Source organism: Bos mutus, chromosome 12 (genome assembly GCF_027580195.1).
Source record: "Bos mutus isolate GX-2022 chromosome 12, NWIPB_WYAK_1.1, whole genome shotgun sequence".
NCBI lineage: Eukaryota > Metazoa > Chordata > Mammalia > Artiodactyla > Bovidae > Bos > Bos mutus.
Window position 1 is genome coordinate 18703125 of NC_091628.1, and position 16737 is coordinate 18719861.

Genomic DNA, 16737 nt, shown 5'->3' on the forward strand with positions numbered 1-16737 from the left:
GGTCTCACTTATATATGGAATATACATTTTTTTATTAATTTATTTTAATTGGAGGGTAATTACTTTACAGTATTGTGGTTGTTTTTGCCATACATTGACATGAATCAGCCTCGGGTGTACATGTGTTCCCCATCCTGAACTCCCCTCCCCATCCCATCCCTCTGGGTGGTCCCAGTGCACCGGCTTTGAGTGCCCTGTTTCACGCATTGAACTTGGACTGGCCATCTATTTCACATATGGTAATATATGTGTTTCAGTGCTGTTCTCTCAAATCATCCCACCCTCACCTTCTCCCACTGAGTCCAAAAGTCTGTTATTTATATCTGTGTCTCTTTTGCTGTCTCATGTATAGGGTCATTCAGTTCAGTTCAGTTGCTCAGTTGTGTCTGACTCTTTGAAACCCCATGGACTGCAGCGCACCAGGCCTCCCTGTCCATCACCAACTCCCAGAGTTTACCCAAACTTATGTCTGTCAAGTTGGTGATGCCATGCAACCATCTCATCCTCTGTCGTCCCCTTCTCCTCCTGCTTTCAATCTTTCCCAGCATCAGAGTCTTTTCAAATGAGTCAGTTCTTCACATCAGGTGGCCAAAGTATTGGAGTTTCAGCCTCAGCATCAGTTCTTCAAATGAATATTCAGGACTGATTTCCTTTAGGATGGACTGGGAGGGTTGTCATTACCATCTTTCTACATTCCATATATATGCGTTAATATACTGTGTTGGTGTTTTTCTTTCTGACTTACTTCACTGTATAATAGGCTCCAGTTTCATCCACCTCATTAGAACTGATGTAAATGCATTCTTTCTAATAGTTGAGTAATATTTATATAGAATATATTTTTAAATGAGCTCGTAGATACAGAGAACAGATTGGTTATTGCAGAGTGGGAAATTAGGGTGCTGGGCAAACAGGGTAAAGATGGCCAAAATGTACAAACTTCCAGTTATAAGATAAATAAATCCTAGGAATGTAATGTACAGCAGAATGACTGTAGTTAGCAGCACCATATTTTAAAGTTGCTAAGGGAGTAGATCTTAAAAGTTCTCATCACAAGAAAAAACTTGTAACTGTGTGGTGGTAGATGTTAACTAAACTTACTGTGGTAATTATCTTGTAATATATTCATATCAAATCATGCTGTACACTTAAAACTACCAATACAATGTTTTGTCAATTAAATCTCAAGAAAATAAAAAAATGATTCTGGCAGATTTGGGGCTATACAGGTGGTCTTTAGTTGCCTGTTACTTGGCCCTGGGGTGACTTAGAGCAGCAGAAATACTGGCTTGTAAGAGTTCAGTAAGGGGGTTAGTTGGATCTGTAGACTTGTAATTGGTTGGTTTGCATGTGAGGGGTGTGCTCCTGACTGAGCCCTTTGCCACTTCTAAGAATTGGTTAGCCCTGGGATGGGCAGTCTCTTCCCTAGCCAGCTCAACCATAAATGCCAAAGCATCAAGAACACAGAAAATAAGAAAATATGGTTAAAGTAATTGGTCCTGTGATGAACAGATGCCAGAAAGAGAATCTGAGAAAACAGGGAACATACCCTCAGCTTACTTTTTTCAAAACCTGTTTAAATTGTAAGTTACAACCTATATATATAGAAAAGTACATAAAACAAAGATATAGCACATGACTATAAAACATAAATTCTTATAACTGCCAGCCAGACTAACTGCCAACATCCTAGAAATCCCCTGTGTATTCCTTCTACATCACAATACCCATTTTTGGAGGTTACCATTACCTTTACTTTTATGGGAATTACTGCCAGACTGTTCTTTATAGTTTTATGTATATATATATCACTAAGCAATAACAGTTTAGATTTGCCTATTCTTGATCTTTAAAGTAATCTTTACTATAACTGATCTTTTGTGTCTTCCTGGTTTTATCCAACATGGTGATTCATTTTTTGTTGTATGTTGCTGAAATGTGTTCTTTTCCTTGCTGTATAGGATTCCATGTATGAATTTACAACAGTATATTGATTTATCTCTTCTATTCTTAATGGACATCTAGGCAGTTCCTAGTTTGTTGCTGTTTTTTTCTTTCGATTTGTCAAAACCCTTTGTATATATTCTGGATATAAACCTTTTATCAGGCACCAGTGTAGTGAATTGGAGAAGGCAATGGCACCCAACTCCAGTACTCTTGCCTGGAAAATCCCATGGATGGAGGAGCCTGGTGGGCTGCAGTTCATGGGGTCGCTAAGAGTTGGACACAACTGAGCAACTTCACTTTCACTTTTCACTTTCATGCATTGGAGAAGGAAATGGTAACGCACTCCAGTGTTCTTGCCTGGAGAATCCCAGGAACAGGGGAGCCTGGTGGGCTGCCGTCTATGGGGTCGCACAGAGTCAGACATGACTGAAGCGACTTAGCAGCAGCAGTGTAGTGAATGTTTTCTCTTATCCTTATAATCATACTTTTCAGTATCTTGATGAACAATTCTTAATTTTAATGTAGTCACATTTATCAGTTCTTTTATCTAGAGTTTGTATTTTTTGTTTGTTTAAAAAATTCTTCCCTACACTGAGGTAATAAAAATGTTTTTCTACATTATCTTCTAAAAAGTATGGTTTCACTTTGAACATTTTATTCAAAAATCCACTGGAGTTTTCTTCTGTGAATTGTGTTAATCTGATTATTTTTCCATAGGTATATCAAATTATCTCATACCATTTATTGAAATAACTGTCATTTTCCTGTTGCTTCACAGTGATATTTATGCCATAAATTAAGTTACCATAAATCTGTGGAATCTTTTCTGATTTATTAATTCTATTCTGTTGATCTGTTTTGATTATCCCTATGCCAAGAACACACCGATACTTTAAATAACGTCTTGCAATCTGGTAGGGCAAACTGTCTCACTTTGTTGTTCTTTGAGAGTGTTTTGACATGCTTGGCCTTCACGTTACATACAAATTTTAGAAATAGCCTCTCAGTATACACAGATACAACCTTCTGAGATTCGGATTTGGATTACTTTGCATCTGTAGATCAACTTAGGAGAGAATTGACATCTTTACAGTATTGAATTTTTCAGTCCTTAAAGTTCAAGTTGGTATATCTAAGCTGTTATAAATTGTATCCATGTGTATGAAATTTCATGTTCTGTTGTTGGTAAATAGAAACACAGCTTATTTTTGTATATTGCTTTAATATCTAGCAACCTTGCAGGATAATAATCTCTTATTATATTTTTATTGCAAGAGAGTGGTATCCCTCTCGTTTTTATCCCTTGATTCTTGGACTTGGACTGGCTATGAGAGAAACAGCAACATATATTGGACACCAATTTAGAGCATATGCCACCTCCTAGGAAACCTTGCTGCAGCCCTGCAATGTACTGACACTTAGCTGTTTCTATAACTTAAAACATTAAAATTTTTACATTATTTTAGTGAAATATTTATGAGTATATACACACACTTAAACCTGTTGTGGAAGACAGAATCATCAAATCTAAAGGGAACAGCATCTTAGTGAAATAAAGCATAATGGTCATGGAATTTTGATGGACTCTGATCTAAAAACAATAGATATTCTATTAAATTAACTCCTGGATAGTATACAGTTAGAATAATTCCTAATTCTCTAGTTAAGGAATTCTGTACTTAGTCAGCTCCTGTGCCCCAGAATCATGTAAGAATTGTTGACTTTTAAGAAATGTAAGTTGGACTGAAGTGAGGAAGAAATAAAGAGTAACTGGTAAGCAGCACTAAATAAACAAGGAAATGCATTCAACTGAAATTTATCCATGGGATACTGAAAATTCTTTAAAGTGAATCTGATTATAAACTCCTGTAATAAGAGACACTAAATGAAAAGGAGACTTTTTACAAAGATGATTTTTCCCATGATCTTTTGTATGTTCTTACGTTAGCTTAATACAAAGCAAGATTTTTTTTGTCAAAAACTATACAGATGTTTGTAGAACTAGAAGTTGAATTCTGCTTTTTCAGTTCTCATAATGTTTCCCTTTCAATAATATACTTATGGTTGTTTTATATTCAAGTACTGTTGTATATCTACTTAACCGCCAGATAAAATGCCCAGGAGTCAAATTCCTGAAATGCATTTATGTGATATTTCAAAAAAGAACATTTTGAAAATCAGACAAATATGCACACATATATAAACACATGACAGAAAATTATACAAGAAATTATAAGCAGGGACTGACCCCAGAAAAAGAGTTTACATTTTATACAACATTTTGTACTGTTTGAGTATTTTTTTAATCTTGTGGATTTATTACTTTTTAAACTTAAAAAAAAAGTTCTAACAATTTAAAAAAGGAAAAAAGCCATGCAATTCCAAGTATACATACACATATATCACAGGAAGAAAAGCTCTGTACACATATATATCCATTTATTAACAGTAGTTCTTCTTAGGAAAGAGGAGCTTGTTGGCAAGAGGTTAAAATTTTGCTTTATCTGAACTGTTTAAGATTTTAAGAATGTCTTTATTTAAAACCAACATAAGTCAGAGAAGTGCACAAATCATTTCTGTACAGGCCAATTAAAAAAACTGAAAGGAGCATAACCCCTGTAACCATCCTCAGGTCAAGCAATAGAACTTTACCAGCACCCCCAAGAGGCTTCTTGGGAAGGATTTGAAAGGTAATCCCAAGAAGTCTCTTGGGAAGGATTATGCTTTTAATCCTTCCTAGAAGTATTCCCTCTCTCCCAAAGAATATCTATCCCTTTTTACTTCCCCAAACCAAAGATTAGTTTTCCCTGTCTTTGAATTTTACATAAGTAGAATTATACAGTATGCATTATTTTGGTCAACATATGACATTCATTCCTGTTACCATTCATAGCTATATATAGTATTTGCTGTATAATATTCCATCCTATAAATATGCCTTAGTTGCTTCAATTTATTGTTGATGGAAAATTGGGTTGTTTCCAGTTTTTGCTTACCACAAGTGATTCTTCAGGAACATTCCTGTACACAACTTCTGCACATGTGTATGCAATGGAGTGCATGGGTCATAGGGAATATATTAATACATGTTCAAGTAGTAACTGCTATTTTTTTTGTTTGTTTATTTCTACTTATACATCCCCAATACCTCAAATACAATTGAACTCCTCTCATATTCCCTCAAACACCAAGCTTTTATTACTGCTTCAGTTTTTCCTTATTGTAGAGTACTATTATTTTCCCCAAATAGCTGCTGCTTCCCTCTAGGGTAAGATTATTTTTTCCTGTCCTGCTATTGGCAAAAAAAAAGGTTTCCAAAGAGGCAGCACCAGTTCCACAAGCAGTATGTTTTTGGCATTTGCTCTGCAGTCAGATCAACATTTGGAATTGTCTGTCTGTTTCATTTTATCTATTATCATGATAGATATATATACTATTTGAATTTTAAAGGAAATATCCACATGCCTCTTGTGTGAACAAAAATAGATATGCCTCTACTTGGGGAATATCTAAATAAAATACCTATTATTAGTAAACATCAATTCCAGTGTCTCCTAAGGATCTGTAAACATATAATTGACCGCGTATTGGTCTGTGTACCTATGTATGCTTCCCTAATGGCTCAGTCGGTAAAGAATCTGCCTGAAGTGCAGGAGAACCAGGTTTGATCCCTGGGTCGGGAAGATCCCCTGGAAAAGGGCATGGCATCCCACTCTAGTATTCTTTCCTGGAGAATCCCATGGACAGAGGAGCCTGGTGGGCTATGGTCCATGCAGTCACAAAGAGTTGGACACGACTGAGCGACTTAACACATGCCTATGTAATATAAAAACTCATCTTTTAAAACTAAAACCATTGGTAAACTTAACTGGCACATTAATGAGTGCTTAGAGTATAAGGAAAGAATTTCATGTTAGCTGCAAAGTTGGCAACAAAGTGCCTGTATGTAACAAAGTACCCTATCTTCTTGGGGATGATTCACTGGACTAATTAAGGGTTTTGGGAGAAAAAGGAGTTTGGAACTGTTTTGAAGAAGGGAAATGCTAATTAAAACCTTAGTGATAATGTAAATATTAAGAAACCTGAAATATAGTAAGTCTGTGGAGCAGTGGAATCCTTCATACACTGCTGGCGCAACTATTTTTGGAAGTGGCCTGGCAATATTTAATAAAACTGAAAAAGTGCAGACCTAATATAATATTCTTCTAGGTAGTTATCTTACAGAAAATCTTATACATGTATACAAGGGCACATGTGCGTGCCTGTTCATTGCTTTGTAATAACAAGAAAACAAGAAGTAATATAAATATCTAACAGAGAAATGAATAGGATTTAGAGGATTCATATGATAGAATGCCTGTGTGCATGCTGTCACTTCAGTCGTGTCTGACTCTTGATACCCCATGGACTGTAACCCACCAGGCTCCTCTGTCCATGGGTTTAGCCAGGCAAGAGTACTGGATTGGGTTGCTGTGCCCTCCTGCAAGGGATCTTCCCAACCCAGGGATCAAACATGTATCTCTTATGTCTCCCGCATTGGCATGTGGGTTCTTTACCATTAGTGCCACCTGGGAAGCCCTCATACAATGGAATGCTAGAATATGATTACCAGTATTCCATTGTATGAGCCTCTACTATGGATAAATCTTAAAAAGTAAAAAGGTGCATAAAACAGCAAATTAGAGGAGGGATATTATATATGATCATTATATTAATATAATGATGCCACTGACGTAAACTGGAAAAAAAAAAGCCTTACAAATCAATAGTTATGTATCAGTACTAATATTAGATATATACAAACATGAATATTGAACAAAAATGAAAAAGATACACCACAAGTTTAGGGAAAAATTAACTATAAACACGTTTCTTCTTTCAAAAGAGCTTCTGATGCAACATTGTAAATCTGTCAGATCTTGTATTCAGAATATTTACAGAACTCTTAGAACTCAGCAATGAAAAGACAATTAACCCAAATAAAAACTGGGCAAAGGTTTTGAATGCTCATTTCTTCAAAGAAGGTATGTACATGACCAATAAGTACATTAAAAGTTGTTCAACATCATTAATGTTTCAGTAATGTTTCATTAATGTTCAGTTCAGTCACTCAGTCGTGTCCGACTCTTGGCGACCCCATGGACTGCAGCATGGCAAGCCTCCCTGTGCATCACCAACTCCTGGAGCTTACTCAAACTCATGTCCATTGAGTCAGTGATGCCATCCAACCATCTCATCCTCTGTCGTCCCCTTCTCCTCCTGCCCTCAATCTTTCCCAGCATCAGGGTCTCTTCAAAACAGTCAGTTCTTTGCATCAGGTGGCCAAAGTATTGGAGTTTCAGCTTCAGCATCACTCCTTCCAATGAATATTCAGGACTGATTGCCTTCAGAATGGACTGGTTGGATCTCCTTGCAGTCCAAGGGACTCTCAAGAGTCTTCTCTTTTTTTTTTGAACCACAGTTCAAAAGCATCAGTTCTTCGGCGCTCAGCTTTCTTTATAGTCCAGCTTTCACATCCATGCATGACTAGTGGAAAACCATAGCTTTGATTAGATGGACCTTTGTTGGCATTAACGTTCAGTTAATTTAATTAATGATGTCATTAATGTTTAGAAAAATGCAAATGAAACCATACCCAGTAAAATGGCTAGAATAAAAGTCAAATAGTAGCAAGTGTTAACAAAAACCTGGAAAAATTGGAACATTCATACGCTGCTGGTGAGAATGTAAACTGGTGTATCCACTTTGAAAACAATATGGCAATTCCCCAATCAAACATGCAGCTATGCTATGACCCAGCAGTTCTTCTAGGTATTTACTCAAGAGAAATGAAAACATGTCCATATAAAAATTTGTACAGCTTTTTTATTAATAGCCCAAAGGTGGTAACAATCCAAATGTCCATCAACAAATGAATAAACAAAATGTGATACAGTGAAATGTTATTCTGCCATAAACTGTAATGAAGTATTCCACAGTCTAGATAAAAGATTAAATGCAAAACAACCCTAATTAAAGGAAAAGTTAATTGTTTTTGAGGGTCTGCTGTATGTCAGGCACTGTGCTGGCATTTTACATACAGTGTTTCTGTTAATCCTTCAAAAACACTACATTTTAGAAGAGGACACTAAAGTTCATGGAGTTTAAATAATTTGTCTAAAAACCACATTTATTAAGCAATAGAGCAGAATTTCAGTATAGAATTGTCTGATTCCAAATTCATATTTTTTCTATTATAGTGCTTTATTTCTAAAAAAGCAATTGTGAAGACAGATGACCCTAATAGAAAGTATTTTCTGTTTATCACATATTATATTGCATACCTTGTATTCTAGCTTAGCATTGTAATTGGCTGTAACTAATTTCCCTTAATGATTCATCTGTATATTCTCAGCTCTGCAAAACGTGCCTAATGTTTAGTATTTGCTCATTAATTACTTGTCAGTTAAAAGAGTGAATGGTTAACAGATCTCAATTGTTTCTCTATATGCTGGTATTCTTACCTGAGTTTAAAAAGTCCTTCATAGGACTAAGAATTAAACTCAAATTCATTAGTTTGATAGCTGCCCTTTTATTTACAGTTATTAATCTCTTTGTAGACTTCAGCTGAAATGTGTTACATCAGCCAGCCCCTTTACAGATTGACAGGATCCAGTGAAGAACAAAGCATGATTCAAAGTTCTTAATAGTGAAGTCAGCTTAATAACATTTTGATGTTTAAGTAGTTCATACTTGTTTGTGAAGTCAATTTCCTGGCTTAATTTCTTAGGAAAATCATATAATGAATTTAAATTTAGACATAATAAGATTGGGTATCTGCATTTTATCAAGGTAAATAAATCCAGAAATTAGTTGGAAATATAATTTTGGAGTTTGGGGAATCTAGAGCTATACTCAGTAGCCATTAACTACATGTGGCTATTTAATTAAAATGAAGAAGATTAAAGAAGATGAGTTCTTCATTCTCACTGGTCACATTCCAAATGCTCAGTAGCGCTTGTGTACATTTTCAGGCCATGTATAGCCAAATATAGCTACAGGCTATTATCAGACAGCACCATTATAGAATACTTTCATCATCACAGAAAGTTTTATCAGCTAGCCCTGTTCTCAAAGCCAGAAGAAAAGATTTAGGAGCTATTTAGAGACTGAACAGTAGTTAATTCAGCAAACATTTCTTCATCTTCTGTAGTCTCTGCGTATAAAAATAAGTAGACTGAAGTAAAGGGCTCATGTGTGTTGTAGCAGAGTTGACAACATGCAAACAAGTGAATACAGTCATGTACCAAGTATTTTAATAGAAGGATATACAAAGTGCTATGTCTCTAATACAGGAATTACCTAACTCTGCTTTAGGGTGTCAACTTGTTGAAGGAAGAGTAGTGTTTCCTAAAGAAGGAAGTAGTTCCTCATAGGAAAATGTCAGCAGAAGTCAAGTGTGTATCAGATAGTGCTGGAGAATAGTAAATAAATCATAGGCCAGGAAATGAAGATGATGAAACTTCTGACTATGGAATACTAGATTGAACGGAATAGAGCAGACGGATAGCTGAAAAGCTATAGGGCGGTCAGTACAGGAAAATACGGAAAGTAAGAGGCAGGCAGGTGTCCAGCATCAGTTCAGGAGAAATCTTATAAACATTGTGTCCAGTGTATGTTCTTTCTCTGTCCTATAAATTTGTGCGTTTCTCCTATGCTAGAGGGCATATCCTTAAAGCAACAGATCTGTGCTGATAAAAATAATAAAAAATTGTTCACTCATTATTGTGTTTCCTTTAAAATACATGTAGATATTACTAATAAATGACTGCCCTGACATTTGGATACAGTTTGGCACTTTTATGTAGTAGTTCAGATTCCAAGGTGGTAAATGTCCATTTGAAATTGCCTCACTTTAAGTAGTTAGTTGATAAGTTTTAAGTCCACTGCAGTGGGAGTTTACCTTAAGAGAAAGTTTGTTTGAATGGTCTTGTAAGATGAAGTAACTTTTCAGTAACAACAATAATCTCTTATTTTACTTAAAAAAAAAAATAAATCTGCGTTGGACTAAATGATACCTCAGGTTTCCTTAGCTCTGACTTTCCCCAGGCTGTATGCCCTGTTTGTTTAGAGGTATTCATGTCAGGCTTCCTGATTTCTGTTATCTGTCAATTCATCTTGGTCCTTCTCTTTCTTTCTCACTCCAGAGATGTCTTTTTCTGCTGTCTTGCTTTTTTTGAAAATTATTTCTTTCTTTAAGAAAATAATTTTACATTTGATCCTCTTAAATTTTATCTGTTTTCTTCCATAATTTCACCAAGCCACTGTATTTTTTTTATTATTAATTAGGAAATTTAAGAAATGTTCAATGTTAATTACATTTTTCTAGATTTTTCTGGTCTTCATTAGTGTATATACTAAGCATGGTTATAACTTTAATCAGGGACATTTTCATTACACTTTTTTGTGTTACATTTATGTACCATTTTGTATTAGTATTTGCATGTATCATCATGTTGTTGTTAAGTCGCTAAGTTGTATCTGACCCTTTTTCAACCCCATGGACTGTAGCCCTCCAGGCTCCTCTGTCCATGGGGTTTCCCAGGTAAGAATACTGGAGTAGGTTGCCATTTCCTATTCCAGGGATCTTCCCAACCCAGGAATTGAACCCACATCTCCTGCATTGGCAGATGGATTTGTTACCTCTGAGCTACCCGGGAAGCCCATGTATCGTCATAGCCTACTTGTAAAGTCTCCATGATATGGCATTATTTACAGTCATTGTCAACTTTAATCTGCCCTTTGGTGGTAGCCATCTTATCCAAAACATATGTTTCAAGCCTATGTTTTATCTGTTATTCAGGAAGTAATATAAATATTAGTAGTATTTAAGTTCAGAATACTTAATGCACAATAGCTGTATGTATCTCTGTTCAAAATGGTAAGAGAGCTAGAAGTTAACTATTGGCAAATATTCAGGCAGTTACTTTTATCAGTTGTCCACTCACCCCCTGTTGACAGTATTAACTGAAACCAGGCATTAAAAGCATTTTCTCTAAAGAATGACAAAAGAAAACTGCCCGGCTGATCTGTCCTGCGAACTGAGTGAGGTCTCAAGAATGGCAGCATGGATACGGGGATGTAAGAAATGGAAGAAGCTGAGTGGAGAAGGGAACCTATTCGGTAATTTGACAGAGAGTAGTGTAACTGTCAGATCCGAACTCTGGTTTTTTAAAGGGGTTAGGAATTGGAAGGTCAGCAGTGCAGTGTCTTTTTTTATTCCCTTACTTTTGGCTTAAGTCTGATCTCCAGAAAAGTGAAGTAATTAATTTTTTCAGCAAATGTGTAGTCCCCATTTTCCTTCCCTATTAAATAGCATACATCTACTCTCTTGCAACGTTTAATATCTTGATATGCAGATTTGATCTGCTGTTCTTATAATTAATACTTCTTCCCCTCATTTTAAGGTTATTCTGGTACAAGTTAACCCAGGGGAAGCATTTACAATAAGAAGAGAAGATGGACAGTTTCAGTGCATTACAGGTAAGAATGGTAATTTATTATCTTTTGAGACAAGACTAAAGTTTATGATAACATAAAAGTGTCATATGCTTGTGGTTTCTTCCTTTCTTTCTGACTGCCACCACACCAAGGCACGAACTTTGCAGACTTTATGGCTTAACTATTGTAGTAGCATCCTAATTTGTCTCTTTCCCAGGGTTTCTTGGTTAATATACTGTAATGGTCTTCATGTCACTCCCCTGCTCAAAAATCTTTGGTGAATCCAGTTCAGTTTCCTTAGTCTTTTTGAAAGATCATTTCATCATCCTTGCTTGCTTTTTTCCCACTTTCCTTTCAATACTGTTTTCCTTTAGTCCTGCTAAGTTGGCTTATCCACTCTCTCTGAACCCTTTTTATATTGAATACTTTCTGTACTGTTCTTATCTACAGTTTATCCGTATCACCACTACCTCCAGCCTATCCAAGTGCTTCCAGACTGAGCTCAGATCTTATCTTTAAAAGGTTTTTTTATAAAGACCCATCATTATGTGTACTCATGTACTGCTTGGATGAATTACTACATAATTCTTGTGTAGTAAAAGAATTTTGGTTGTGTAAGTTCCAGCATTCATTCTAACTGAAGAGTCCTTGATTCCAAAGTAACCTGTTAATTAAACTAAAATCTTAGTTAATTTTGGAAGTGAGTACTCTGAATGAGAGTCCTAAATTTAACAAATATACCTGTGCAGAGGCACATTTCAAAGAGTAATTGAGCTAGTGAATAGTTATTGCTCCTAATAGACCTGTATAAATAGGATGCCCACTAGCTAATTTACTAATTCAAATTCCTAATGAAATAAACACTTGTAAGAGAAACTTCCACTAAACTTCAAAATTTATAGAAATAATGATGCTGTCTTTAGCTTGGTACATAAAACCTTATTTAATAAAAATGTTCAAGGAGTATTCGCTTCCTTCTGTTTTGATTTCTTAACAACAAAAACTGTGTCATTTTTACTTTTGATTCTCTGTGCTAAAATAATGCCTTTTGCTTAGTAGGTGTGCTGTTGATATTTATTAAAACTAACTGCTAAAATATTTTTAAGTATATTGGTATGCTTGTTTGCCTTGGTAACTACTATGTACTGAAAATATATTTTTATACTCAGAGATATTTTAGTGCCTTAGAGTTTTCAATATGAGCACCAATTAAGATTGCATGGTAATATGGAAATTTTAATGTAAAAATATAAATGTAGTGAGCCATAAATAATGCCTAGATGTTAATCATTTAGCCAAATCCTGGATTTCTGGCTATTTTTTTATGATTTGACTCTCACGTGTAAAAAAAAATTGTTAAAGTGAATTCAGGTTTGTTGAAAGCAGTAGCGCACCTTACCTCAAGAAGTCAGGAGCTAATCGACAGTTCCCTGGTGTGTTGATTCCGCGCCCCTTCACCCACTAGAGTTAGTATGCCATTGATGCTACCTCTGCCTCTAAATCTCCCTGCTTTCCTTTTCGTTTCCAGGTAGCTCTGACCAGCTTCTCAGTAGTTACTGATGTGTGTTTCACCACTGTTGCTGCTGGTGTCACTTTCTAGTCTGCCGGTGGGAGGTTACTGGACTCTTGGTGCTTCTGCTGCATCTAACTCAGAGAGTGACCCGCACTGTTGCTCCTGGGGCGGTTATTGTCAGCACCGCTGTTCCTGTTTGTCTTCCCTTTACTGCTGCTGCTCTTGATTACTGCTTTTCTGCTCTCACATTCTCTCCTCATACACCTGATCTTGACTCTTCCTGCCTTTATAGGGGCTTCTGATGTTAGGGAACGTTTGTCCCCACCAGGAAGTACCACTTTGTTCTCCATGTGTTTTGGGATTATGGTGAGGATAAGCACACACGTAGTCAGCTCTTTCGTATTTGCCATCTCCTTTGCAGAGCATTTTGTTAGTAAGTCTCTCCTAAACTGAGCCACATGACATTTAGGTCCTTAGTAAAACAACATTTTGTTAAATACTTACAAGCTCTGTATCCCAATTATCCTAACTCTGTTACCCTAGAGTGAGTTCTCTGCACTCCAGATGTTGGCACTTCTGGCCTCTGTGTTCTAGTCTGAATCCTTGTGCTCATTAGGTCTGTTCAGAATGCTTTTGTCTTTATAGTTTTACCTTTGCTAGTAGTAGCTCATAAATGAAAGCATATACAGAATTTTCCTCTTGGCTTCTTTTCACTTAGTATAACACGTTTGAGGTCCGTCCATGTTGTTCTTGCATCATTAGTTCGCTCATTTTTATTGCTGAGTTGTGTTACATTGCACGAACACCCACATATTGTGTCTGTTTAGTCATTTGTTGAGGGACCTTTGAGTTGTTTCCAGATTTTGGCTAACATAAACTAAATGGTTGCGAATATTCGTGTTTTAAATAAGGGCCGTTTTCTCCCAGGATGTGTTTGTTGGGGATGGGAGAGGAAGATTTCATCCAAGGAGGACCCCTAGTGACCTGCTATGATAATCTAGAATCCCTGAGACATGTGTACAAACTACACCTTAGGCCCCGTGAATCTTGTTAGATTTGTCAGATCTTTGATATTAAAAATGCCTGAAATTTATTAGAAGTTAAGTGTCTGTTTTATATATCATGGTCACTATATTGTTTGCTATATTACTGTAACTCACAGAATGAAATATAATTTTTCTTACTAAATTCACAATAAAACTTTAAAGAAATATTAATAACAAAATGTATGAATTACTTAATGGTGTATTTTTAAAGGTACAAGTCTGGGAGTAGGTCAGCCTGGGTTCTGGGACTAGTGGGTGGGAGTTAAAGGAAAACAGATTTAGCTTAATATGAGGAACAACTTTGTAATAAACAGAGCTGTCAGAGAGACTCAGGAGCAATCAGTTTCCCATCTGCCTTTGTAGGTGGTAATGCATCTACTGAGTCTTCACTTGATGGGGCCATTAGCAGGTTTAATTTCTCTTCAGTGGATGGTTGGAGTTAATGCCTTTAAAGGTTCTTCACAAGTCTAAAATGTTCTGATTCTATATCCTTCAGTAGATTACTTAAATTCTGCCCATTATTTTGCACATCTGTGAAATGAGGATGCACTAGTGTGAATTAGATTCAACAATTTTTCTACCAGCTCTCAATTTTTTAGATATTCATAATTATGGTAATATCTTATGCCATATCTTAAATTTATTTTAATAATAAGTAGATCAGGCTTCAGCAATATATGAACTGTGAACTTCCAGATGTTCAAGCTGGTTCTAGAAAAGGCAGAGGAACCAGAGATCAAATTGCCAACATCCACTGGATCATCAGAAAAGCAAGAGAGTTCCAGAAAAACATCTATTTCTGCTTTATTGACTATGCTAAAGCCTTTGACTGTGTAGATCACAATAAACTGTGGAAAAGTCTGAAAGAGATGGGAATACCAGACTACCTGACCTGCCTCTTGAGAAACCTGTATGCAGGTCAGGAAGCAACAGTTAGAACTGGGCATGGAACAACAGACTGGTTCCAAATAGGAAAAGGAGTATATCAAGGCTGTATATTGTCACCCTAGTTATTTAACTTATATGCAGATTACATCATGAGAAACGCTGGACTGGAAGAAGCACAAGCTGGAATCAAGATTGCCGGGAGAAATATCATTAACCTCAGCTATGCAGATGATACCACCCTTATGGCAGAAAGTGAAGAAGAACTAAAAAGCCTCTTGATGAAAGTGAAAATGGAGAGTGAAAAAGTTGGCTTAAAGCTCAACATTCAGAAAATGAAGATCATGGCATCACTTCATGGGAAATAGATGGGGAAACAGTGGAAACAGTGTCAGACTTTATTTTGGGGGCCTCCACAATCACTGCAGCTGGTGATTGCAGCCATGAAATTAAAAGACACTCCTTCGAAGGAAAATTATGACCAACCTAGATAGCATATTCAAAAGCAGAGACATTACTTTGCCCACAAAGGTCCGTCTAGTCAAGGCTGTGGTTTTTCCAGCCGTCATGTATGGATATGAGAGTTGGACTGTGAAGAAAGCTGAGTGCCAAAGAATTGATGCTTTTGAACTGTGGTGTTGGAGAAGACTCTTGAGAGTCCCTTGGACTGCAAGGAGATTCAACCAGTCCATTCTAAATGAGATCAGGCCTGGGTGTTCATTGGAAGGACTGATGTTGAAGCTGAAACTCCAATACTTTGGCCACCTCATGGGAAGAGTTGACTCATTGGAAAAGACTCTGATGCTGGGAGGGATTGGAGGCAGGAGGAGAAGGAGACAACAGAGCATGAGATGGCTAGATGGTGTCACCGACTCAATGGACATGAGTTTGAGTAAACTCTGGGAGTTGGTGATGGACAGAGGGGACTGGCGTGCTGTGATTCATGGGGTTGCAAAGAGTCGAACACGACTGAGCGACTGAACTAAACTCAGATCAGTATTCCAAGAATTTTTTAAAAGACCACTGATTATCTTTGGACTAAGGGCTTTTTTTTTACTACAAATATGACTGAACTACATGAAGTTTTAAGGTATATGGAAATTATAATTAACTCAAGTCCAAACCATATGTAGTAGTCTCTTTACCATATGATTAGGTGTTATTTACTTTTTTCATAATTTAACAAACTAAATCATGGAGAAGTTATATCTTTTATACATTACTTAGGAAAGCTTAACTACCCTTAGGAAATACTCTAAAAGTATAAGTAACTATGTGGTGGAAATCCACTATTAAAAAATTTGTCCTCTACATTTTTCCTTCTAAAATGAAAATATCAGTTTCGCTGCTGCTGCTGCTGCTACTATCGCTTCAGTCGTGTCTGACTCTGTGCGACCCCATAGATGGCAGCCCACCAGGCTCCCCCATCCCTGGGATTCTCCAGGCAAGAACATTGGAGTGGGTTGCCATTTCCTTCTCCGATGCATGAAAGTGAAAAGTGAAAGTGAAGTCGCTCAGTCGTGTCCGACTCTTAGCGACCCCATGGACTGCGGCCCACCAGGCTCCTCCGTCCATGGGATTTTCCAGGCAAGAGTGCTGGAGTGGGGTGCCATTGCCTAGAGAGGCTCAAAAGACTCATTTTGAAATATTAATGAGTCTTGTTTTTTAAAATGAAACATAATGGATCATCCATTCATAAATTCAGCCCATTTTAGGTTAAGTGAATGATTCATCCTGAGTACTTTGTGTAATAGTCCCAGATTGTCCCTAAATGCTATTAAATGTTACTTTTCAAGAGAAACTGTTATATATGACTTGGTTAAGAGAACACTGCAATGTTTATGCTAAAAAAGGAAAATTCAGGCA

The 16737-nt window shown here is 36.6% G+C and overlaps 1 protein-coding gene across 4 annotated transcripts in view; it reads left to right on the top strand.

Annotated features, from left to right (window-relative positions):
• The window catches only part of FNDC3A (fibronectin type III domain containing 3A), a 115074-nt gene that overhangs the window by 28883 nt on the left and 69454 nt on the right, over nucleotides 1-16737 (top strand). For all 4 annotated transcript variants that reach the window (XM_070380318.1, XM_070380316.1, XM_070380317.1 and 1 more), the window contains exon 3: nucleotides 11394-11469. In XM_070380318.1, coding sequence (XP_070236419.1) covers nucleotides 11394-11469 — 76 coding nt within the window. The remainder of the gene's footprint in view (nucleotides 1-11393; nucleotides 11470-16737) is intronic.